We start from the raw sequence: 25,910 nt of genomic DNA, 5'->3' as shown, positions 1-25,910 counted from the left end.
CCCTCCTCCGTGGTTGTCCTGGGGGTAGCGGTCAAGGTCAACCTCGGTACCAGGGAGGGGGTGCATGGGTGGTGGAGGCAGGGGCATGTTCGCCCAGCACGTCCCATTTGATTTAGAGGCCTTTGTCCCACCCTTCACCTTCTTTTTTTTCCCGACCTTTGCACCTGGGGGGAGGTAAGTGAAGAGTAGGTCTACACATTGCGAAGAAATCCCTGCACACACCGAAATCACAAACACATACCTTGAAAGCTATATTTTATCTGAACTTTCTCAATCCTGTCTCGCAGCCAGTGTTCATTATTATTTTTATTTTTTTTGTGTGTTGACAGCGCATTAGGACTTTTTCTAAATGTTGACATTTCCTTAAAGAGCCACCAAAACCTGCGACAAAACACTTTTAAGTCGCTTCCCCATTCGTTCTAATTTATCTGCGGTAAGCCTGACATTTAGCTGAGCACACAGGCTATTGTGCGTAGCTACAAAAAATGTCCTGTAATGTACAGTGGGGCAAAAAACACCAATTGTGCAAGTTCTCCCACTTAAAAAGATGAGAGGCCTGTAATTTTCATCCTAGGTACACTTCAACTACACTGTAAAATATTACCATGATTTCACAATATTTAGCTGTAATATTTTACAATAAATTACTGTTTTACCACTTTACAGTCTATACCTGTAATGTTCACAATATAATACGGTCATTTTGAATTTCACAGTGAAATCAATACAGGCACAGTTAATTACTGTGAATGTACAGGATCAATGATTACCAGGATTTCACAACATGTTACTGTATTATTTCACAGTACAATACTGTATTCAGACCATCCTCTGTGATAACACAACAAATTAAGTGATTGTCTTGCTTTTATCGCTCTTGCTTTAAATACTAATTTCTTTTTTTGGTGCAGGTTTTACTTAAATTGAAAGGGGCACCGCTGCATGTGCCTTAAAATAAACTATGCAACATATAAATCTATGTCAAATTTAAATTGTTGTCTTGGCTTATTGTTTTCAGGTGCTTCCTGGGCATTAACCCTGAGACGGGCTCGAAAGCCAAAAAGAGAAAAATAATTGACTTCGAGTGGATGTCTGTGTAGACAAGTGCTCCCCTGCTTGTTTTCTTTTCTGTCTCCAGGTGCACCTGGGGGGTATACTGCGAAGCGGCTAAATTCAGGGAAAACTCCGGCTTTCCGGTCATCCGAAGCTGGTTCTCTTTTTAGCAGGCTAGATCTCCATGGTAATATATGCTAAGCATATAGGTTGCAGGCTAAGAGCTCAACTCAGTGAAAGCACCGCCTGCTGACCAATCAGAGCTCAGTGTGCGGAAGTTTAAAGCGATATAAGTCATATTACAGGAGAAAGGAAATACAGAAAAGCTGCCGCCGCAGGAAAGACGGCCGGCAAAAATCACCGACTGTGTGAACGTGAACATGAATAGAATATCACCTCCATCTTCAGAGCAATCTGACTATTACAACATTAGCGTTAAGAAAGCTTACTTAAATATCGGCCACAACATAAGTAACCGGATCAGAGTCATCACCGGATCACTTCATAATGTATCATATATCTCCTGATCTGAGTCAGCTGAGCCGTATCTGGCCGTGCAACACTCACAGTGTCACATACTGTATGCAGAAGTATTATTTAAGCAACACATAAGTTGACGAAACACTCGAGACAAATGTAATTAAAGTCAGATCGTGTTTTAGACGGGGGCAGTGATAGTGATCATAAACCTGTTCATGTACGCATTCAAACCACTTGTCTGTTACCAGCTGTATTCACCTTGCAGGTGCAGCTATGTGGCTTTTATCCTGGATAAAGTGTTTAAGTCATGGATGTTTAAAGTTTAACTTCTTCATTTTTGACTAGTATTAAAGTTCACTTTTCATTCAGGAAGTATGACGCTGCGCTGTCAGTGCGCTTCTCCATGTTTGTGATTGGTCGAATGCTCCAAATACCACCCCTTTCATGTGAACGCGCACCTAACTAGATAGGACACGGCTGGCTTGAGCAATCCACTTGATAACCAGCGTCGTAGTACAGTTTAGCGAGAGCGCGTATGTTTTGGATTAGGCCAACCGGCTAACTCAAACATATCCAGGTTAGGTTGAACCAGGTTCGTAGTATAGGCCCCTGGTCTGCACCTGGTCTGCCCCTGGCTCCGCCTCTGCCCAGGTGCACCTGGTCTTCCCCTGGCTCCGCCTCTGCCCAGGTGTTCCAAATTCCACTCAGCCGTGTATATATAAAGAGAAGCTGGAGGAGAAGGATGTCTCGCCTGTCCTAACCCCGGGAGACACTGTCCTCAGAATACCTCTTTGCCATTTTGAGCTGTAGGCCATATTTTTGCAGGTATGTTTATGTTTAGCCTGGAGGACCTGGTAGTCCAGTTTTCGCAGCTTTATTTTGTTTCCCATAGGGTTTATAATTGATTTCTGGTTAGGGGGGAGCTCTGGGTCCTACGGTCCGTGGTGTGGCTGGCTCGGGTTCCCTCCTTCTGTTTGTTCCTTTTGGCCAGTCCTCTAGACCTCTTTTTGTTTCCCGTTTCGCTTGTGTGAGCAAACGGCTGATTATCAATAAATAATAATAAATGCTCGTTACCAAGTACCGGTTATTGCGTGTATTCTGTCATGTTGCGGGTCTCAGCACGAGCCACTACCGCGGAGTAGAGGTTGGGGCCGTAACAACATGTCCAAGACACTGTGAAATGTACTTTGCACTTCAATGGAGTAATACAAAGTTAAAATGGGCATTTTCTTTGTTTTTCTTTGTTGATTGAGCTGATTGAATTGTGTAGTTATGGTAAAATCCCAATTAACTAGTCACATTTATAATATATTATCGTATTATTTACATTTGTATATTTACAGTAAATTACTGGCTACTGTGTTGCATTACTTCTACAGTAATAGTGTGAACATATAGGTAATTACTGTAATGTATGTACAGCAAGGTACCATAATACCACAGCTTTGTACTGCTATATCACAGTAATTCCATGGGCATGGCAACTGTAAAGTCACAGTATTTAGTTGTACTTTACTGTGTAATATTTACAGTCAATTACTGTGAAATATTTACAGTAAATTACTGTGAAATCCATGCAACTAGTAGCCAGTACTTTACTGTAATGTTATAGCCAAACATTTTAGAGTGTATGAGAGACAGAATGGGGGGAAATAATCCAGGAAATCACATTGTAGGATTTTTAATGAATGAATTGGTAAATTCCTCGGTAAAATAAGTATTTGGTCACCTACAAACAAACAAGATTTCTGGCTCTCACAGACCTGTAACTTCTTCTTTAAGAGCCTCCTCTGTCCTCCATTTGCTAACTGTATTAATGGCACCTCTTTGAACTCGTTATCAGTATAAAAGACACCTGTCCACAACCTCAAACAGTCACACTCCAAACTCCACTATGGCCAAGACCAAAGAGCTGTCAAAGGACACCAGAAACAAAATTGTAGACCTGCACCAGGCTGGGAAGACTGAATCTGCAATAGGTAAGCAGCTTGGTGTGAAGAAATCAACTGTGGGAGCAATTATTAGAAAATGGAAGACATACAAGACCACTGATAATCTCCCTCGATCTGGGGCTCCACGCAAGATCTCACCCTGTGGGGTCAAAATGATCACAAGAACGGTGAGCAAAAATCTCAGAACCACACGGGGGGACCTAGTCAATGACCTGCAGAGAGCTGGGACCAAAGTAACAAAGGCTACCATCAGTAACATACTACGCCGCCAGGGACTCAAATCCTGCAGTGCCAGACGTGTCCCCCTGCTTAAGCCAGTACATGTCCAGGCCCGTCTGAAGTTTGCTAGAGAGCATTTAGATGATCCAGAAGAGGATTGGGAGAATGTCATATGGTCAGATGAAACCAAAATAGAACTTTTTGGTAAAAACTCAACTAGACGTGTTTGGAGGAGAAAGAATGCTGAGTTGCATCCAAAGAACACCATACCTACTGTGAAACATGGGGGTGGAAACATCATGCTTTGGGGCTGTTTTTCTGCAAAGGGACCAGGACGACTGATCCGTGTAAAGGAAAGAATGAATGGGGCCATGTATCGTGAGATTTTGAGTGACAACCTCCTTCCATCAGCAAGAGCATTGAAGATGAAACGTGGCTGGGTCTTTCAGCATGACAATGATCCCAAACACACCGCCCGGGCAACGAAGGAGTGGCTTCGTAAGAAGCATTTCAAGGTCCTGGAGTGGCCTAGCCAGTCTCCAGATCTCAACCCCATAGAAAATCTTTGGAGGGAGTTGAAAGTCTGTGTTGCCCAGCGACAGCCCCAAAACATCACTGCTCTAGAGGAGATCTGCATGGAGGAATGGGCCAAAATACCAGCAACAGTGTGTGAAAACCTTGTGAAGACTTACAGAAAACGTTTGACCTCTGTCATTGCCAACAAAGGGTATATAACAAAGTATTGAGATGAACTTTTGTTATTGACCAAATACTTATTTTCCACCATAATTTGCAAATAAATTCTTTAAAAATCAGACAATGTGATTTTCTGGATTTTTTTTTTCTCATATTGTCTCTCATAGTTGAGGTATACCTAGGATGAAAATTGCAGACCGCTCTCATCTTTTTAAGTGGGAGAACTTGCACAATTGGTGACTGACTAAATACTTTTTTGCCCCACTGTATATACACTGCATGAAAAAACTCGGAACACTGAGGGATTTTTCCGCCATCGCTAATCAAGTTAACCCAGAGAAATGCGTCATGATTGGGTGACATTTCTGGGCTAGATGAGCTCCTGGGGTAGAATTGCGATGAAGACAGAAGGGTAATTAAGGAACATTATCCTAGGGGGTCCATTGCTGTGAATATGTACATAAATTCCGTCCTTTTTCATTTAGCTCTTTCTCTGGTTTCCTTTGCCAACTCCCTTAAAGTCATAGAATATAAATCCCCTTGCTGTTATTTTACTGAGTCCCAAGTTGCATACACAAGAGTGAAAACATCACAGCATGAAAAAACTAAAACTGAACTTCAACATACCATTGCCAGGGCGCCTGTCAGTCAGCGAGTAGCCGAGGTTTGCCATTTCCTGCTGGGCTTGGAGAGAAGCCTTCCAGCGGGGATCAGGTCGGTCCACAGCCAGCTCGTGGAAGCTGTTGGACTGGAGTATCTGAGTGGTGGCGTAGGGGGTGGGCTGGATGCCTCGCGCCGGGCTGCTGTACCCTGCCTTCCCCATGAAGTCAATACTGCTATAGATGGCACCATCAGACAGCATGGTGCCAGTCTTCTCCACGGCGGCGGATGGTAAAACATCTGAGACAAAAGAGGAGAGCGACAGAGCGAGGATGGGGGAGAAGAGGGGATCATGGAGAGATAAGTTGACACGAAGTTAACGATCTTTAAGGTCATTAGCGCTTCCTGCTGCTCTGGCACTCGGTATTAGTTAAATACAGATCTCAAATGGACTTGATATAAATGAAAGTGATTATCTACTTGCACAATTAGCATGCAACGCGCTGTGGGGGCCCGGTGGGAGCGTACACAAGAGTGGTATTCAAACAGCGCTAACCTTCAGCTCTACCCTCCCACAAACAAAAAGCCTGCAGCTCAGCGGGGTTCCAATGAGCTGAGAGGACATGCAAATACATGATAAACACTTCGATCCCATAAAACCAGAGAAAAAAACAGTAAGAGTATGTGAGAAACACGGCGAAATATCACCCTTGTCAAAGCTAATTAGTGAAATATAGCCCTCAGAGGCTGTTTTTTAATTTGCGTGTGTGTGTTTGTGTGTTTGTGATGTCCTGTCACTGCGCTTCCCAACGGATGAGCATCAAAACTGTCTGACCAGGCATTGCTAGAACTGTATTTTCCCAACACCCACAGCCTGTTTACTGGTTTCTTACCTCCTCGGCCAAAGTTGCTTCCGCCCTTGGGACTCCCTAAGCCGTTAGCTGGGAGGCTAGTGGAGGGCCAGGAGTCAGCCAACCAGGGGAGGCCTTGGTCCCCCGCTTTCAGCAGCCCTGGTCGGCTGTGAGATGATGTTTGTTGGGAAGAGACAAAGACAAGAAGACATAGTTAAATATCCAGCCTCCATCGTAACAGTACGGCTCATTTTCTTCTTGCTGCATCAACAACAAATTGATGTGAAAACTCATTCAGCATATTCTCGCCTGTGGAGTAGCCTGGGCGAAGAGGCGACAATAAACAACAGAGAGACATAAAATGGCAAGTCTATAAATCAGACTTCTTTCTCCCCTTAACTCCAGCACTCCTAACTCTCCCCGGAGAAACAAGGCAGGCCTAAATACACACTAAATCCACTTTAGAGCCTTAGTACAACAGACATTTACATTTTAAATTGAGAATCATGGACAGCCTCTGGCAGATCGGCTACAGTGGTGCACCGTCTCCATAGCAACAGAGACAGCAAAAGCCCATTAGGTGGTTTAGGAAAGCTACCGTGTCATTTTGTCTTAGTGAAATACAACGAGCATGAATGCAGGCTTTGACTTCAAGGTAGGAATGTTGTGGGCGGCAATTTAGGGAGAAAGAAGAGGAGGAGGAAAAAAAGAGGCAATTTACAACCACTTCTTATCAGCTGCTGCAAAAACACCAAAACACTCACATACACCCTGTCCGCATATGGTTGTTTAATGTGCAGCTACACAGTGCATCTTTCCACCGGGGTTGATTCGCCAAATGCCAAGGGAATTGTTTCATAGCTGACTCTGTGATGGCTTAAAGGTGTTCAAACAATTCCATCAATAATTTCCATTTTAGAATACGCAAGCGTTTACATACATTTACATACATTTGTTTGAAAAACACGTGCCAACACTGACACGTATGTGGAGAAGCACGCTCACGCAAACAAACGGGGAGAGAAAGTGTTTCTTTTTAGTTTGTATTTGCTACATTTGTTCTACCTCTGGGCTTATCTGCCTGTTAAAGTGTGACAAAAGGAAAAGCAGAGGACCTTCACTCTTTCCCTTCCTGCAAAGCAAGTGTTCTCTTTTGATACTAACAAATACAAAGGCAAGGTTTACTTCTGGCATTTTTTTTTATCATTCTCTTGGCCGCTGTGTGGACTCTCAAAGCAGAGGTGGAAGAAGTATTCAGATGCTTTACTTGAGTTAAAGTACCCATACATTATTGTCCAACTACTTCATTACAAGTAAGAGTCCTGCATGCAAAATCGTTCTTAAGTTATTATCAGCTAAATGTACTTAACATATAAAGAGTAAAAGTAATCATTGTGTATTGCCTTTATGTGTGTATATAATTATATTTATATATATGACATTTTAATATTGTTGCATTTTACTGCTGTCGACAAACATTATTTCCCTTATGCATAAAGTAGCATAACATGGAAATACTTAAGTAAAGTACAAGTACCTAAAAATGGTACTTAAGTAAAGTCCTTCAGTTAATGTACTTACTTACGTTATTCTTTACAAAAACAATAACGATCTCTCCCTCACCATTGACAATTCCATTCTCTCTCCTTCCCCTCTAATATCTATGACCTCAGTCATTTTCGACAGCGGCGACTCCTTTGAAAACCATATCAAGCACATCACCAAAACTGCCTTCTTCCACCTCAAAAGTATATCCCGTCCCCGCCCATCACTCTCTTTCTCTGCTGCCGAAACCCTCATCCATGCCTTCATGTAATCCAGAATAGACTATTGCTAATGCATCCTCTGTGGTACACCATCCAAACTCCTCCGCACGTCTCCTCACCCACACCCGCTCCCATGACGACATCCCCCCTGTCCTGCAGAACCTCCACTGGCTCCCTGGCCCACAACGCATCCATTTCAAGGTCCTCCTCCTTACCTACAAAGCCCTCCATCTCCAGGCCCCCTCCTCCCTCAGACACCTGCTCCATCACCACACTCCTTCTCCACTCCTCAGACACCAACCTCCTGTCATTTCCTCAGAGGACCAAGCACCGACCCGGGGGGGACAGAGCCTGCTCAGGCTCCCTTGCGCCGTGCCCACACACGACCCAACACATTGTACTATTATGCCATTATAACACATTTATCAGCACGCCCTCCAACGACCCCTCGCTCTGCCAACAACCTCTGTTGAACTGACAGAGAGCCAGCGAACACAACCCTCACCTGCATTAATTGGAAGCGTCACCTCCAAGGAGTGATTAATGATTTCATCAAGTGTACGTCAGTGCAAATCGTACTCTGAAATGAGTAACAGCGGGGATATTGGAGCCTGTATGCTAATTTGCTTCAACATGAAAAAAGTCTTCATTACAATAGGCCGAGCATTATGGCGGTGAAATGTCACATGGTCAGCTCTCACTGTAAGGGTTCTTCATTTTAAAATGTGGATTCTTACCTTCCATTTCTGATGAGGCCTCTGTCTCTTTGGAATGTGACTTGAAGGGGAAAAGGGGGAGGAGAGAAAAATCACTTCAATTAATTCACCAAAGAATGTACAGCCCGGCCATCAATTTGAATGACTGATACATTACTGCTGTCAAGAATGTGGAGAAGGCGTAATTACTGCCATGTTATTTTGCACAATGTAAAGACATACCTGCTCGAGTGAAGGTGAAGGACTGAACTGGGAATTCAAAAGAGAAGAATAAAGTGTCAAAAATGATGTAGAAGAACGAAGCAGCCATATTAACATGCTCAAAAACACTCATTAAAGCAGGAGCTGCAGTTCTTTCACTTTTTGCTTTGCTTGGTAATTTATGCCATTCCAGCATTTTATGAATTATGCTGACTTACCCTGAGGGATAAAGGGGAAACGAGGGCGAGACATTTGACCCCTTTTGCCCTCAGGCATCAACACCATTTTTTTCTTTCTTCATAAACACAACATGTAGCATGACAGATGTCTTAAAAGGCTGTACAAATAAAAGTGAATAATGTTAAACAAATATTATATAAATGATATCTTTGCCCTCTCTGGCATGACTTTCTATTTTGGGAGGAAAAAAATGTTTCACCATGTGTTTTAGGAGCTTAGGGGTCCCTGATATTATATCAACTATCAAATGGGACCCCCCTCACCCCTCAACCAGGGGTTGGTTTGTTGCCTCAGGGCAACACTGTGCTACGAGGGGATTGCAACACCAAGGATTTCTACAATTCAGAAGCAATCGAAAAAACAACTCTATATGAATTCAAAAGGTTTTCTTTGTGTGTGTGTGTGTGTGTGTGTGTGTGTGTCTGTGTGCCTAACCCAATCTTGACCTTCACTGTCCTCATTGTCAGACAGAATATAGCCCTAACAGCCTGACCGTGTCCCTTCTGCCCGTAACATGTGTTGGGTCCATTTCCTGTACATATCAGTAGATGTAAACACATCGATTAGGTTTATCATTTTACAGCTGATAAACCTAATGCACAGTGTTGCCCTGAGGCAACGAACAAAAAAGCATAGTTTTAGCTAATTAACAAATACATAATAAGTCTTTAAACCATCAAATATACTTCTTTACGTATTTTTTATTTTAAGTTGTGTACATTTCTAATATGTTAAAAAGTTAAATGTATCTTACCAAGTGGTGGCCCTGAGGCCCCTGCAGCTTTGCTTGCAGAAAGGACTGCTCCACCCCCAGACAAAATGCCACACCCATATCATTCCCTCATTGTATTGGACACCAGCATGTCAGGTGACATTGTGTATATTTAAAAAAATAAAAATATTTAGAGGGCCAGTGTGAGGTCGAAAAAAGTGGTGTGTTGCCTGAGGGCAACAGTATGCCATAGAGGGTTAGGATATGTCACATCCTAACCATTACTGTACATACATTGCTATATTTCCCCCTAAAAAAGTGGTGTTTTTTTCTTTTAAACGGTGACAGAAAGGATCAGAAAAGCAGCACTCAATCATGTAAATCCCTATTGCATTCAGAAACCACTGCGCTCCATCCCTGACTCACTGCAATACACATTATGATAATAGCTCACCGCTATATGCTTGACTCACGGAGGGATAAAATATGATCCCATAAGTAAACCCGGACGTGCCTCGTGTTAATGTGCAAACAACACCAGCCATGGTCTAGTAATGGAAGGGGATGTTAAATTACTTATCTCGCATGAATGTATTAGGCTGTGGCGGTGCGCTGCTGATGGAACTCAGAGTTGATGCACATCACTGCGCAGTGAATTAAAGTAAATAGGGCTTTTTCTCCATCTGTGCTGAATATTCCCCATTGTTCTCCGTTTCAGCCAACTCAAATGGAGTCGCATAAGGGATGACATCAGCCAATTGGGAGATGCTGTGTTGGTGCAGAACAATGTAAACAGATTTTTTTTCTTTTTCCTACCTGCATAGTTGCTGAGTCCCTTTCTTTTCTTCCTCCTCCAGTAAAGCCACGCGCTGAAGCCCATGAGGACGATCCAGCAGGCCCCCCCCAAACCGGCGATGAAGGCCGGCTGCTTCACCACGTCTGAGATGCTATTGTTGCCCTCCGATCCCGTCATAACGTCCCTCAGTTCTCCACCTGGGGGCACAGCACACACACACACACACACACACACACACACACACACACACACACACACACACACACACACACACACACACACACACACACACACACACACACACACACACACACACACACACACACACACACACACACACACCCACACCCACACCCACACACACCCACACCCACACACACGGCAAATGAACAAATAATTATAATCCAAGCTGCTGTGCGTGAAAATCATTTGGGATGAATATAAAATCAATTTCATTTCCATTGTGGTCCAAAACATGCCTGAAATGTGAACAAAAAAGGATACATATCTGATAGAGGAGGAAAATGAAAAAAAATACAACAACTACCAGTATTGTTAGTCTCACTCACCAGGAAACTCACTTCAGGAAATTATACATTCAATAAAAGCAAAATAAGCATTGTTCCGGGGCCAATGATGAGTCTATATTAAAAACGCATGAAACTAGAACTAAAAGAGGATAGAACAACGCAGGGGTTAAAGCAAAAGGTAAAAAACGCACAATGGAAACAGCATCAGTGCATCCAATATGCAGTAGAATAAATCAATTCAGCAGTGCACTTATCAACTTGAGCTGCAAGACACGAGATTGACAGAGCAGCTCTGACAGAGTTTGATTTTTCTGTTGCGGCTACTGTGCTGTGAAATTAGATTCACAGTCTCCAGCAGGAACCCCCCCCCCCCCGCGCCTCTCTCACCCTCCCGTCATTAAGCCTCAGTCCATCGGCCTGTATATTTCCCTTTCTCTGTGCGTTAAGGGTGTTATTATATATCAGTCAAAAGTCGCAGTTGAAGAGCATCTGGCCGCGGAGTCCGATATTGATTCTTGGCTTATATACTCCGGGCATCCTTTAGGTATTTTATAAGATGTGATAGGCTGATAAGCTCCAACAAAAACACTGTCTCCTTTGTTAGCACCAGCTGCCCACATATTGAAGAAGATTATTGATATGGCTAACAGTACTTGGCACAGTGTTACCAGACACTACACTTAATGAACTGCGATTGATTTCTCCGAAGACGTGTGCGTTGTAAAGCGCAATCTTCTTTCTTCATGTGCAATACATTGCTAAATCATTTTCCCAGACCCCCCCCCGCCACAGTCTGTGATGGAGACCCCGGTCCCACATTAGGAGGTCGTTTCATTTGACTCCTGGTTTGGTGCAAGTGTGTGAGAGAGTGGATTACCCAAGATGATGAGCTGGGGTTTGCTCTTGACCCCCACCCCTGCACTGGTGCCGGCAGCCACCTCCACATGGTACTGCACTCCGCTCTGCAGCCCCCCAACCACCACTGAACGGATGGTTGCGTCCACAGACTTATTGACATGAAAGCGGGTTTCGTTGGCCAGACACCAGATCTGAAAAAGACAGACACGGCAGACAGAATTCATTGTAACGTCGTCGAGCACAAGACTACAATATTCAGTTTGGTATCAGGTGCAGTTTGATCCTACCTTGTACTCCTGGATGATGCCGTTCTGCTCGTCGGAGGGAGGGGGGTCCCATGACACGCTGATGGACGTGCTGTTGTGGCTCCCGACTGTCAACACTGTCACTAGCTGCGGAGGCGCACCAGGTGCTGATGGGAAAAGAGGGGGAAACGATTTAAGAAACAAACCAAAAACATCAGTAGAGAGAATAAAAGCAGGCTGTTACGTTTCCAGCTTGGTTTGTTGGTCTGTCTGTCAGTCGGATTAACACTTGTCCTTTTTTCTTGAGCTTTGGTAGAAGTGAGTAATTTGGGTCAAGAAAAAAACCCATTTCATTTTGGTGGAGATGCAAATCAAGGGGTAGACACACTCATGATGTCACACTTTCAGTCACAGGTCATTGATTGACTGATCTCTGGTTTCAGACAGAGGGTGAAAGTGGTTCTGCAGCACAGGCAGTATGTGAAAAATAAAGAGCTTTTTCAACATAAAAGCATGTATAAAACATGAATTATGAAAAAACTAGGGCCGGGACTTTAACGCGTTAATTAAGATTAATTAATTACACAAAAATTAACGCATTAAAAAAATTAACGCATTTTAATCGCACTTATTTTTGCACAGCGGAACGTTTCTCACTGGATGAGTTTCAGGCGTACCGATTATACTGGAGCACCAACTAACGTTCATGACTTCAGCATGGGACTTCAAACAACAACAAACCACGGTGAACAATAGTCAAACATGAACGAACAAGCTGATGAGACCGCTTTGGTCAGCCCCGTGGATGGGACATTTTGTTTTAAAAAACGGACGGATGGAAGCGTCGATAAGAGCACGGTTGTGTGCAAATTATGCAAAAAATAATTTGCATATCACCGCAGCACATCAAGCCTAAAGTATCACCTAAATGCAAAGCATGTAGCAGCTAGCGTGGACGTTAGCCCGACTCCGAGTGCAAGGAACCACACCCTGACCCAACCCACACTCAACAGATGACTGGTTTCAGGGCCAGGATAAGTAAGTCCACGTCTGAGAGAATAACCAGCTCCCTGGCTCACTGGATTGCACTCGACTGTAGACCACTTGGAGTCACATCCATGTGGAAAGTGCTTCTCACTGTTCTCAGGTCAAATATGTATATTTGATTAAAAATGCGATTAATTTCGATTAATTAATTACAAAGCCTCTAATTAATTACATTACTTTTTTTAATCGAGTCCCGGCTCTAGAAAAAACACTTTTTTTGTTTTCATAAAACTTGGTAGAAGGGAGTAATGTTGGCAAAGAAGAACCCATTTAACCCATTTGGAGATCCAAATCAAGGGGTAGACACAATCATGACATGCTCATTCTGTAGGCCATTGTTGCTGCATTGATGTGATGAAAGAATCCATGTGAATGCCCCCTTAAAAAAAGGTTAACCTGTTAAGCCCCGAGCCTGTTTTTCAGGCCTCAGGCTCGAAAATGACATTCCCGGAACAATTGACTATAACTTCACTTCTAAAATGGGTAAATTAATAATCGTTGTTCTCAAAGCAACGATAAACCTGTGAGTTGGATGTAGAAAAGTGAGAATCAATATAGAATGTTTTTATTTTAAAGTAAATTCAGATTGAACATAGTAAACACATTTAAATTATAGTGTCCATCCAAAAAACCCATTACTTATAGTGAAAATCACGCTTGAATGATGGGATAGTAGACTAAAAGCTTTAGGAATCCAAACTATAACATATAACAAGTACCCTGTATCAAGATTGATGCAAAACAAGTGAAATCTCACCTTTTTAGAGAGGTTTAGAAAATAAAAACCACATATTGGGTCATTTGGGTACATTTGACATATCTATGGCCCCCCTTGGTCAATGTTGATGATTGACATCTCTTTCTAACGGTTAGAATCGAGGGGAAGTTCCTAAAATCCATCTAAACATTACCCATTGGCAGGGTTGGGAGGGTTACTTTGTAAATGTTATCAATCAATAATTCCAATAAGTAATCCAAAATGTATTCACTTCAGGTTTACGAAAGTAACTGTAATCAGATTACTCGTTTTTCAAATGTAACGCGAGCTGAATACAGTTACTTTATTTTTGTATTCTGATTACGTAACGCCGTTACATGTATTCCGTTACAACCCAACCCTGCCCATTGGTGAATGAGTGATGCGTAGCCAGAATGCCCAACACCGGAAGCTGTCATGCGGTCTCGTAGCAGCTAATATGAAATCTCCGTTATTGACATAAATATGAAGATGGATTATCAGTAATCATTTCAAAGTGACACAGACACACTGGATTAACCTATGGATTAACCTTCAGCAGCGTTTTATGGTTTTAATGCAATTGAACATAACTTTTGATCAGAACAACAGCAAAGAATTGATCCCGTGTTTGCTCCATAATGCTACGTGGTGTGATGTCTGGTTTTGCTTCCCATGTCGTTCAGGGGTAATTCAGAGCCTTTGTTATTACCCTTTAGCTGAACATGGTTAATATTGTCTGATAGCTGAGTTTCTTCCCGTTAAGTGAGTATTCACATATTCATAGTTTATTAAGTCGAAACAACAACCCCTTTTTCGTTGTCAATTTAAAGCTCATAGACACGCCAAAGTTGAAAAATGACTTTCAAATTCGGATATGGGACCATGTGAGGAACACGTGAATGCACCGTTGGCCTTCCATTCTAGTTTTATCATATAAAAAAAACTCAACTCATATTCATAGCCGATAACAAACTATTTTTGAAACCAACATTGGCAGATGCTACCAGGGCACTTGCATTTCATATCTTGATGATAGAATCTTTCCTTTCCGGCGGTACATTGGGACCTAAACAATATTTGACATTCTTTTATTATACTGAATTGAATAGCCTATAATCATGCTTGCATCAAAAGTTATACACAACAAGCATTAAGATCCAAACTGTACTTATTGCACATATAGTGATAAATCCTAGCAGCCCCACAAGTTTACAAATGAGTGGAATGTCCTCGTCTAAGAAAAAAAGGCCCTACATGAGTAGCTAACATCACTCTATAATGTACTACAACCATTATGACCACGTTTAAACGAATTCAAAGCAGCTGTATTCAATATTGCACATCTTATTTAAATGAATATGGTCGGCCTCCATGTCCTATAATGAGGACTCTGAGATGGCTTGTCAACAGAAGTGAAGCACCATGCCTCGCAGTACCAAACTCACTCTTTAATGGTTTCTTTGTACGTACCAAACTGGCCTGATAACCTGTCTAGGCAGATTGGTGTTTTGATGAGGCTCCAGGCAGCGGGAGGCAAACACCATGTCTACGCAACTGAGCAAATCATCATCATCTCTCTCTGAATGGACTACACAACCGCTCTGGGTTTCTCGTGAGTTCCATTAAAACTATCATTATGTTCTGACCGAGTGGATGGAATATCTGCTCTGAACCCAACTAAAGGCTGGGGGGGGGAAAGAGAATACTATCTGCAGTGGATACATGTAAGCAAGGGGGTGAATGCACCACAAGACAAAGCAGTTACACATAAAGGGATCGCCTTGTTTGCCACATGGTCATCGAGCAACTATATCAGATAAAACAAAGCCAGGCCATGTTAGTATAAGAAACCCTGCACTTCTTTCTCACAGCTGGAAAGCTCTCAACATCTAGTTCTGTTAAAAAAATGATGGAAAAAAAAATATTTTTAAGAATAAGATGAAAAAACCTCCCTGAATGATTTAACTTGTGCTTAAAAGAGAGACTCTAAACAGATATGGCATGTCAGCAAAATATTTGGCAGCCTGGCAGTACAAAGGGATGTAATCTGCCATATGAGAGGCACTTTATTTCTATTGCATTTAACAAATTGACTCAACCCAGTTTGAGGATATCTATATTCAGCCGTTTGGACCGTATTGACTTTCTGAAGCAATTACTGTTAAACTGACTGGAGCAGAAATACTGTCACGATAAAGTGAAGATGGTACTGTTCGGAAAGCAAAACAACTAAATATGAAACTCCTACACTTATGATGTATTTATTCTGAGAATCCATCTGTCATGGATACAAATGATCTGTGCCGGTCATCAACTTGTATACATGCAGGCGGACAGTCGTGGAAGGAAGTAAACCATAAGGGAGTATTTGGATTGCCAACCATTCTGATAAAAACCAGACTTTCAGCAAGGTTCTCTGGCTCATCATTTTATAAGGCAATCAATCTCCTTGTCGGCCAACTTTCACAGAACCAAATCATAATCACAAATATATTGAAGGGAAAACAAACAATTAAAAACACCCAATAGAGCACAAACTTCCACTAGTGTTGGAGCACGCTCAAGTTTGACAAAACCGTAGCCAGGAACAGTTCGCGATATTTTTTTCAGAAAATCAAATCAAGACAAATGATAAGCATAGATGAACATCTGTTCTGCTGTTCAACCTTTGCACTAGCACATGTGCATCAAAGAATAGCTATAACCAGAATACAATACTGCCAAAGGATGACATCTTATATATAGGCCTACTGGCTAATGTCAGTGCTATGGAACGACTACATGTCATTTAAAGGAAGGCTCCAGTCATTAGATAGTTAATAAAAACTTCAGTATTTAGTGAAACATTATGTTCAAACCATACCCTGAAGAAATCAGCGATATTCCCCGGTAAATAATGATTTTATAGCTCTTTTTTATCAAAATCTGTATATTCCGTCAGGCAGCTGCCATTTTCAGTAGTCACATGATCCGAAAAACTAGGTCGTGAAGTCATCTATGCGTTCACTTTGTAAACACACGAACAGCTCATTCGACGAAAACATGGCGGAGTCTTTGAGTTCGGACTCGTCAGCCGAGGAAGAAGTTTTGAGCAATGTGGAGAGATTGGATGGGGGAATTCAGCCATACAGCCAAGTGGCCAGAACCGTCAGGAATCCAGGGACGGTGACGATGAGGATGAACACCACGGTGATCTTGCTGGAGACGATCCCTTTACTCGTGCAATTGATTTCGGGGGGCGAGTAGGGAGACCTGTACATGAATGGTGTACTTGCGATCGGTGTGTAGCCATGGACAATCCTCTTATGAACATATGTTGTCATGAGCTTGAAGAGCTTGAAAATAAACTGTTCACAGACGACTTGGATTGCATATGTTTACACAGGGAATTGGACACTGTGGTGTTAGAAAAAGCTGTATTGAGAACAGCACTGGTTGCCATGAAGGACGTGAAACGCACCTCTTTGGTTGAACCAATAAATGAAAGGTGGGTACATTTGACGGGTACAGCCCTTTCTTCTTAGCAATGTTTCGCGATACAATGAGGCATATTTCAATAGAATTGTGAGAGTAGCTACATGAACAAAGCACATACGTCAATTTGTCCTCGACACCAAACGCATAGTTCACGTCACTTCCGGTAAAATAAGTCATGTGACTCGTCAAAATGGCGCCGCCCACAGGGTTGATGTTATTTCGGAAATTAATCAGCTTAAAATCACTGATAACGTCATCGGATTAAAAAAAGAAAGAAAAAAGACTGGCAGAGACTGGTCTGTTTTATCGGATGATAAGTATTTAAAAATGCGTGTCATGAGGATTGTCTCCCTTTAAGTAATGCTGTTTTAGCAACCGTATGGAGCCTGCCCCGTCAGTCAAAGGTTTACATTAGTAGAAGACAGGAACCATTAAGTGTTGTTCTGCAATTTCCGTTATGTACGAGAACAATCCCAGAGGATGAATAATGGCTACAGTACAAGGGATGACTCAGGATAACATTACAATACATGGTCAAAAATAGACTAATACTGATGAACAGAGTCATTTAAAGCAATTACTGCTATCAACGTCGGAGGGAACAATCCAGTTGTTACTCACAGCTGTGCAATTAAACAAAAGGCACTTAAGCTGCTTAATGTCCTGCTATGCAGGGTTTAAAGTGGTAAACATAACCTGTTATGCAAATTAGTTCACCAATTAGGCTAATTAATTCATGAATTAGCAAACATGTCTTTGTCAACATAACTGTCCCCATAAAACACACATGTGAACTTCATAAACTCTATCACCTTGGATTGTGGAGCTCGAAACAGGCAGGCCTCGTCTTCTCTCACTGACTCTCGTGCCACACTCTTATATTAGTGTATAGTAAACACATGTAGAATACGGATGTAGTCTCTGTCAAATGACCCATATGTTTTGAAGGGCCATAAAGCTCAAAGAGGCCATTTTGGCAGAGCTATCTACTGTAAGCCTTACACCCGGCTAATCCAAAATGAGAAAATAGTTGGATCGTTGGTGGAGGCGGGCCCCACCAACGAAGTTTTCCTAACTATTAGTCGAAATATGATTTAAAGGGTAACATGTATATTGTACAGTTTTCATGCACTTGCGTATGTGCACTTCTTAAGCCCTACCTCTGATCCAGGGTTTCGGCTAGGATTTTTTCTCGCCGGTCAAATGTCCGGGCAGAATTAATTTTACCGGACAAATTTGAAACTTACTGGTCATATTTCAATAATAATAATAAGAGTTGTGTAGCAGAGTTTCCGTTAGCAGGTAATTACCGGACTACGAGCAGATATGCTTCAGTTTAAAACTCAGTTCACGGGCTCATTTTTATATTGCTTCAGTTTATAATCGTAACAGATCGATTAATTTTTCAATAAATGATTCCACAAACAACAAACAACATAATTATTACATTCAAACAAACTACTTGTAGTAGATAACGTACATTATTCAAACGTTTACATTACATTTGAATAATAACACGGGAGAAACGGATCCTCTCTTTTCCCCTCTCCCTCCCTCTCTCTCTCTCTCCTGACAGCACGTCAGTTTCTCATGCAGCTCCTGCAGCTCGCTAAACAGAGGGCGGGGCTTCAGGTGATTATGCAGAGCTGCGTGTCTCGGTCAGACTCAGCAGCTGATCTGATCTCTCTCTCGCGTCCGGTTACACTTCACTCGCGGTTATGTCCATATCGATCAGATCCAGCTCTCCTGATCGGCCTGTATAGAGAGCACCGATCAAACTATTAAGAGTGAATATCGGCCGATAATGACCGGCGGCCGATCGATCGGAGCCTCCCTAAGGTTTTGAATTTTGAGTTTTGAGTTTTTAATACATTTTACCAGCTAAAAACCGGTAATTACCGGCTAACGGAAACCCTGCTCTGATCATGTAAATGGCATTGGAAAAAAACTCTGGACTCGACTTTTAGTGCATTTTCCAACCTTGAGGACCTAATCATTTAAATGTGGGCTATTAACGTGTGTGTTCTGTGAAGTAGGATTACCACAACAAAATAATATGATGCTATAAAGATGTCTCTTTCCCAGTGAGTGTCAATGGGAACATTTTGGACCAAAATGAAGTCATGGACTGACAGTGAAGTGTAGTACCACCGTTTGGCCACTACAAACATTTGCTTCAACGCCCGGCTCAATTCGTGGGGGTTAGAGATTCATCTGTTTTCTGTCTTTGAGAAACTGCTTTTGGCCCTTTCTCTTAGGCTCCAACAAGCAGCCTCCTTTTATCAGTTACATCTGCCTGGGACCTTATCACACCACACGGTACATGTCCTTAGATTCTCCATGAGCCTGGTGATTCTGCTTCTGGCCAAATTGCTCACGCCAACAACTTTGAAGGGATGTGGGATCATTAATCTTAATGCACAATTTCTCCCTGTATGCAGAGGGAGACACCAGCTGTTTTGACCCGGGTCCCCTAAGACTCCCTCTGATATGTTTTCAAAGGCAGAGGCACTTTCCCAATCTGCTTTTGATGGATGGAGTTTTTCTCATAATTCTGCCGAGCAGCACATTTCCGGGCTCGAGAGTATCGGTAGATCAAACCAATTTTTTCCACAACACCTTGCTTCCAGGATACCAGAGCACGCTCTCCAGTCTACCTCTCGTGATCCTTTGTGGCTGTTTTTAATTGGGCTACTGGGGTGACGGTATCTTTGTATCCCACGTGCATGACCATCCTTATCATCTGACTGTGAGGAAGATGCATTAGTGGCTTCATCATGACTCGCTCTCACAAACCGTATGCCACAAAGTCCAGCCGGTGGAGCATATGAATGCAATAAACCACACAAAGAAATCCCACAGTGCCCAGTCAGAAGATGCGAGTGAAGAGAGTATGTAAGGTCATTTCTACCGTAGACACTGTAGTGAGAGAATGCAATCTCATGTTGACTGCCAGCTTTTTCCTGAAATGTCAACCATACATGCTCCCAATTGTTGGATTGAGTTTGTTCAGTGGTTACGGGGATGTATCTGTGTTTTGTTCTGATGTTCTAGCACATCAAGTTAGAAGGAATGCTATTAAAGGGGCCCGTTTATGCTCATTTTCAGGTTCATATTTGTACTTTGTGTCTCTACTGTGACATGTTTACATGCTTTAATGTTCAAAAACCCTTTATCTTTCTCATGCTGCCTGCGCTACAGCACCTCTTTTCACCCTCTGTCTGAAAGCAGAGCGCAGTCTGTTGTGATTGGTTAGCTAGCCCGCTCTGTTGTGATTGGCCAACCACTTAGAGATGTCCCGCCCTTTAGCCTCTCATACAATGTGTTGGAGCGCTAGCCAATAGAAGTGCAAGTGTTACATGGTGATGCCATTACAGTATGTTACTGAAGTAAACCACTTGAGGCATTTCAGGCAGGTGGGGGGAGAGAAACTGGCGCCAACACAGGTATGCCGTAACAGCAATCAGCCGTTCCTGTTTCCAATGTTCCCAAGGTAATACAGAACACTATCATTGCATTACTTTGATACTGTATTTAACTTATAAAAAGAAAAAGAAAATCATCGCATTTCTTTAGTCATAAGGAGTGCCTGTCATTTATGTCTTTGGAGCAAATCAATGGAGGTTTATTCATGATAATAATTTCCCACAGTGTCTTGTGGAATGAGTGATTGAGCTATGACTCGTACTTTGGATGTAAACTGCATCACTTGGTGACAAGTAGGTCGGGCTATACAAAATTGTATATTGAAAAAACATGTGTGTGTTGGCAAAGGCTGGTCTGGTTACTGTGTGGTGGAGACCTGCAGCTGGGGGTCCACAGAGGAGCAGAGAGAGAGCTAAGCGTATGTCAAAGGAGACAGTCTGTGCCCTCCCTCTTCTGCCAACCCACCCACAGAGGCCCAGACCTGTCACAGACCCCCACTGCGCTGTCTGGGAGACCTGCTTCCACACTCAGGGGACACGGCACTGCAGCGGCATGCGTGTGGGCGGATGTACTTGAAATGCCATTATCCGTTACTATCTAGCCATGAAGCCATTACTAGAGGCAACTAAATATAAAAGAAGTAGGCAGAACAATTTACACAAGAGCTTCTGCTCATGCACAAGTCACTAACTCTTGTATTTCTCGTAGCATAAAGTCAGCGGAGAAATCGATTATTTTGTCAGAAATGTGAATTAATTTGTCGCGTACCTTCCTCCATGGTGCGTGCCGTCATGGATTCACTGTCTGCACCCTGGAACTCATTGAAGTATGGCCGCACTTTAATCTCGTACACGATGCCCTTCTTCAGAGCGGAGAGAGTTATGTCCCTCTCCGAGGCGACCTTCAAGTCCTGTATCTGCCAGGGCCCGGGGGAGGGCAGCCCTGACGTCTGCCGGAACAAGACACGGTAGCCTTGAATGAACTGGGATGGATTCTCCACCTGAGAGGGGGAGAGAAAGGCGGATGAAGGGGGTGGTGTGGGAGGTGGCGTACTTCTATGGTGGCCAACAGGTGCGAACGCTTCTAATAGGAGGAACAGTTTCAAAAACGATGCCAATATAAAATCACATATAAATGAAGAAACATCTTCACCAACTTGACGAACGATACGTAGGGTTTACTAAAAGCGCTGCATAAACGAGCTAGGTTATAGCAAATCTGCAATAACATCTGAGGGAATCATGTAATCACATTGTTAAATCAACGTACATTTTAGGTACGTTTCCAGTCACAGTGACATGTGGCCAACTTTGCAATCCAACACTTTTTAGTGTCACCGTTTCCGTTGTGTTTTGAGCTTCTTGCAGCATTTTTTTGTAGGCGCCACTTTTAGTAAACCCTGTTTGGTCAAGCTAGGGAATGTTTTTTAAATGCTACCGTCGTCAAGTTAGTGAAGATGTTTCTTCATTTTCATGTGTTTGGGCCCCGTTTTTAAACTGCAGCTGAAACCGGGTACCAGCATTCAGTTTGCGTTCCCGTTGTCAGTTACAATGTGCTACGTTAATACCGTTGTATTAGTTGCAAAGGAGCAACGACATGAAGTAAGTTGTAGTCCATTTTCCAAAGCTGAACAACACCCCTGAGTACGACCGTCAGCAGAACTTGGACTTGATATTTTCTTTTTCTGCCGGTGCATTTCAGGGGAAGAGTAAAGTATGTGGCGCATAGGAATCATAGTAATGGATTGTTAACAAGGGCAGAAGCAAGGAAAGGCTTTCACAAGTGATATGAAGCAGCTTTTCATCATCAGACCAGTCAAATGATATTAGGATATCTTTCTGCTCTCCCTCGTTCTCCTTCTCCTTCTCTCCTCCTTATCCTCAGTCCACATTTCATTAACCAAATGATTTGGGAATTTAAAAGCCTTATAAACACCGGATGTAGTGCCACTCATGCTTTTGTTGCTCGAGCCACTTGAATAAATGCACAACAAAACTCCCTGGAATTATCAGTGTGCAGATATCCAAATCATTCTGGTATTTACACAGACTTTACCCTGCCAGCTCCGACAACACATGTAATGTTATTCAAGCAAAAGGGCTTCTCAAGAAAAACATTTAACCAAGATTGAAGAAAAGGGGTAATTTACACAACGACCGTCACCAACATGTACATCGAAGAGATGACAAGTTTCAGGAACTCCTGTCAGTGTCTGCCAACACTGAATTCTAACTGTGTCACGATCTGTCTGTTCCCCGTTTAATATTGAAAGTGTCCGGCCCCTGTTGTGTCTGCTTTTACTTCCTGTCTCTGGATTTCCCCTCCTGTTTGATTACCTGATTCTGTTCACCTGGTTCCCTTGTGTCTTTCCGGCCCAGCTGTGTCTTGTCTTTGAGATTAGTTCTGCATGTATTTAAGTTCTGGATGTCTCTGGTTTGTCAGATCCTTGTTTGTCATAAATGGAAGAATTCTATTCCAATAATAGTTGCGGCCTATGTGTTGGTCACCCTGCTCAGCTCGACCCAGACAGACAGGCTATGTGACTGCGGTGTCATCTGTGTCATGTCATAATTGGTATGGAGTATGTCCAAGTGAAAACTATTGTAACACAGGAAATGACAGGTCCCGATTCTACGGAAATGTTTCATCTAAGAGAACAACCCATGTTACTTGAGATAATAACGTATACGATTGAAGCCCTAATCATAATAAATGACATCCGCCTGTGTTCCTATGTCTTAGAAACTAGCCGCATAACTAATCAAGATCAAGTCTGGAATTCAGCAAATGGAAACAACTGCTGCATATGAGGGAAACATTTTGAAGCATCTCTGCTTTGTCACCTAACATTTCCAGGAACAGATTGTCCAATACATTTCTACTAACATGTGAGTTCCAGAATGGGCAAACAGAACATTTGTGCAACTGTTCCCACAGGAAGTACACAAAGCAACAAAGACGTCACATCTAACAGTGAACACAAACCACTTTAATACAGACACACTTAGCTTGACATTGGGTAATGGATGACTATGTTTCACTTAAATGGATCCTAGTCCAACAATTGTCCACGCACCTATTCCTCAGTCGCAGGTGTATCCTGTCACCGCGTCAGCCTGCGAGCAGCAGTACAGGACGTGGTTGTCGTACAGACAAGCACGAAATAGCAGCCTAGCGTAAGCCTATCCGAGGTGTGTCATTACACACATTACACACTGCAGACACACCTTGCCAACAGACAGGAATAACGTTTTCCAGATAAAGGGCTGACTGCAAAGTGCCTCCAGAAGGGACACATGTTGCACCTAATGGTGATGTATTCATCCCGAATAGAAACATTAGTCTTGATTCCTGCATCAACTCAAAGCATTCTAAATGGATGGAGCACCAGCTGCTCAGACTATGTGTATCCAAGGCCTCCATGTTTACCCACTGTGTGCCAACTAATCCACAACATGCCAACTACAAAGTTCCCAAACAAGCTTAGGCACGATTTGTTTTGCTGCTCTGACGGTCCTAAAAAAAAAAATCACCATTCATTTAAAAAGAAGTTAGTACTCACGGTCCATGTGACCTGCACTGAAGTGGAACTAAGGACCACAGGGTTATGCATGCTGACCACCACGTCTCCTAACTCCTTCTGCACGCGACGGTGGTCCACTCCCTGTGCCGTGGGACTGATGTCTGGGAGAGAGAAAGAGATGCAGGCATGTGAAGAGGAATAGTGATGCTTATCGCGAAGGATTCAGCACACTCCATTCTTATGTCTGTACCTTGAGTCCTGACAGGCTCAGACATGGGGCTGGGGTCCCCGAGCCCTTGAGCGTTGACTGCCCTGATGATGAACAGGTAGACGGTGTTGGGTCGGAGGTCCTTCACTGTGAACTCGGTGGTCTTCACATGGTCTGCCACTGTCTGCCAGCTGTTGCTCACTGACTGACTGCAACGAGTTAAAGGAAGACAGTACAGATGCATAAGGTTAACAGCATGACATCCCAGCTGTGGATTACCAGCATGAACATATGTTGTACTGTATGACAAGCTTTGTGCTCATTTGCATACGATTCTAAAGCAGAAATATAAACATTTGATAAAGCAATTCTTTGGATCACTCCATACATCAGAAAATACTGAACATAGGCATAGAATAACATTGAATAAATATATATGAACCAACACTTATTAAGTACAAATATTTGGCAAATAGATGTGAAAGTGGACTATGTGGTGTATTCAATGTGAGATTCCTGACTCAAAGTACGTATATGTTTTGTATGCATATGTATTGTCCAATGTCATACACTGCAGCTGAATAGAGCAACATATTTAGTTAGACATAACTAGTGTATAAACATGAAACTTTCGCATTTGATAACTTCAAAAAAAAGCATTCCCACTAGAAAATAGACCAAACTGTCAGGATTGACCAGTGTCTTGTCTTTTGCCTATAATATATTGCCATTAATTGTTATCGATTAGGATGAATCTCTTCATTGCTATAGATGTAGACCGTTTATTTCGGGGTAACCTGGTAGGTTGAGCTCCTATAGATTAAGGCAATATCACATCTACTGTACAGTAATGACTTGTACAGCCATTCTCTCTCATAAAATCTAAATGTCAAACATTAATAAGTGTAACCCCTGTGACACACGCTTTGTCTATGTAGTCCTTACCGCTCATTTAGTACACTTTTTGGAAAATGGCACTATTTGTTTTACTTCCTTACCAATTTGCAAAGTGAGCTTCTATATGCTAATGGTTAGCATTTATATGTACATGCAACAACACGTATCTGTTCAAATGAAATGTGAGCCATAGTGAATATCCAGACTGAAAAACGCTGACTTGATTGACTGCTCCCACAACAACATTTGGGGTCACTAAATGCAGCCGCGGGCCATAGGTCACAGACGTACCCGAAGGCCTCGATGACATAGGAGGACACTGGGGAGCCCGCCTCTGGCCCCGGTTCCCATGACAACGAGATACTGCTCTTGGTAACATCGGTGACCTCTGGCTTGGAGGGCGGGCCTGGGAGGGCGGTGGCGTTGTGAGACATGAAGTCTGAGAGGTCAGTGGAGTCTGACAGAGGACGGAAAGTAGAGGGACAAAATCAGTACCTGCACATGCAAAGCATATGAAGCACTGCTTCATTTTCAGATTCATTATTTCTACTGCAGCAGACCTGTGACATCCAAGTATGCACTCCACGATGTCTCTCCACTGGAGCTGGTGGCCACACAGGTGTACAACCCCAAATCAGACAGCTATGGAAGACAGATCATGATGTTTTCAATAAGGGG

General features: G+C 42.8%; 1 protein-coding gene across 1 annotated transcript in view; it reads right to left on the bottom strand.

Moving 5' to 3' along the window:
* Nucleotides 1–25,910, bottom strand: part of LOC117459077 (roundabout homolog 2-like) — a 110,209-nt gene that overhangs the window by 9,346 nt on the left and 74,953 nt on the right. Inside the window, exons 10-22 of the mRNA XM_034099920.1 lie at nucleotides 25,793–25,874; nucleotides 25,524–25,689; nucleotides 24,378–24,544; nucleotides 24,167–24,288; nucleotides 21,373–21,604; nucleotides 11,958–12,082; nucleotides 11,690–11,861; nucleotides 10,303–10,479; nucleotides 8,556–8,582; nucleotides 8,355–8,394; nucleotides 5,894–6,018; nucleotides 5,028–5,300; nucleotides 2–164 (exon numbers count right to left, since the gene is read on the bottom strand). Coding sequence (XP_033955811.1) covers nucleotides 2–164; nucleotides 5,028–5,300; nucleotides 5,894–6,018; nucleotides 8,355–8,394; nucleotides 8,556–8,582; nucleotides 10,303–10,479; nucleotides 11,690–11,861; nucleotides 11,958–12,082; nucleotides 21,373–21,604; nucleotides 24,167–24,288; nucleotides 24,378–24,544; nucleotides 25,524–25,689; nucleotides 25,793–25,874 — 1,871 coding nt within the window. The remainder of the gene's footprint in view (nucleotide 1; nucleotides 165–5,027; nucleotides 5,301–5,893; nucleotides 6,019–8,354; nucleotides 8,395–8,555; nucleotides 8,583–10,302; nucleotides 10,480–11,689; nucleotides 11,862–11,957; nucleotides 12,083–21,372; nucleotides 21,605–24,166; nucleotides 24,289–24,377; nucleotides 24,545–25,523; nucleotides 25,690–25,792; nucleotides 25,875–25,910) is intronic.

Source organism: Pseudochaenichthys georgianus, chromosome 14 (genome assembly GCF_902827115.2).
Source record: "Pseudochaenichthys georgianus chromosome 14, fPseGeo1.2, whole genome shotgun sequence".
NCBI lineage: Eukaryota > Metazoa > Chordata > Actinopteri > Perciformes > Channichthyidae > Pseudochaenichthys > Pseudochaenichthys georgianus.
The sequence above is the reverse complement of the archived record's forward strand: the minus strand, read 5'-3'. Positions and strand labels throughout refer to the sequence as shown.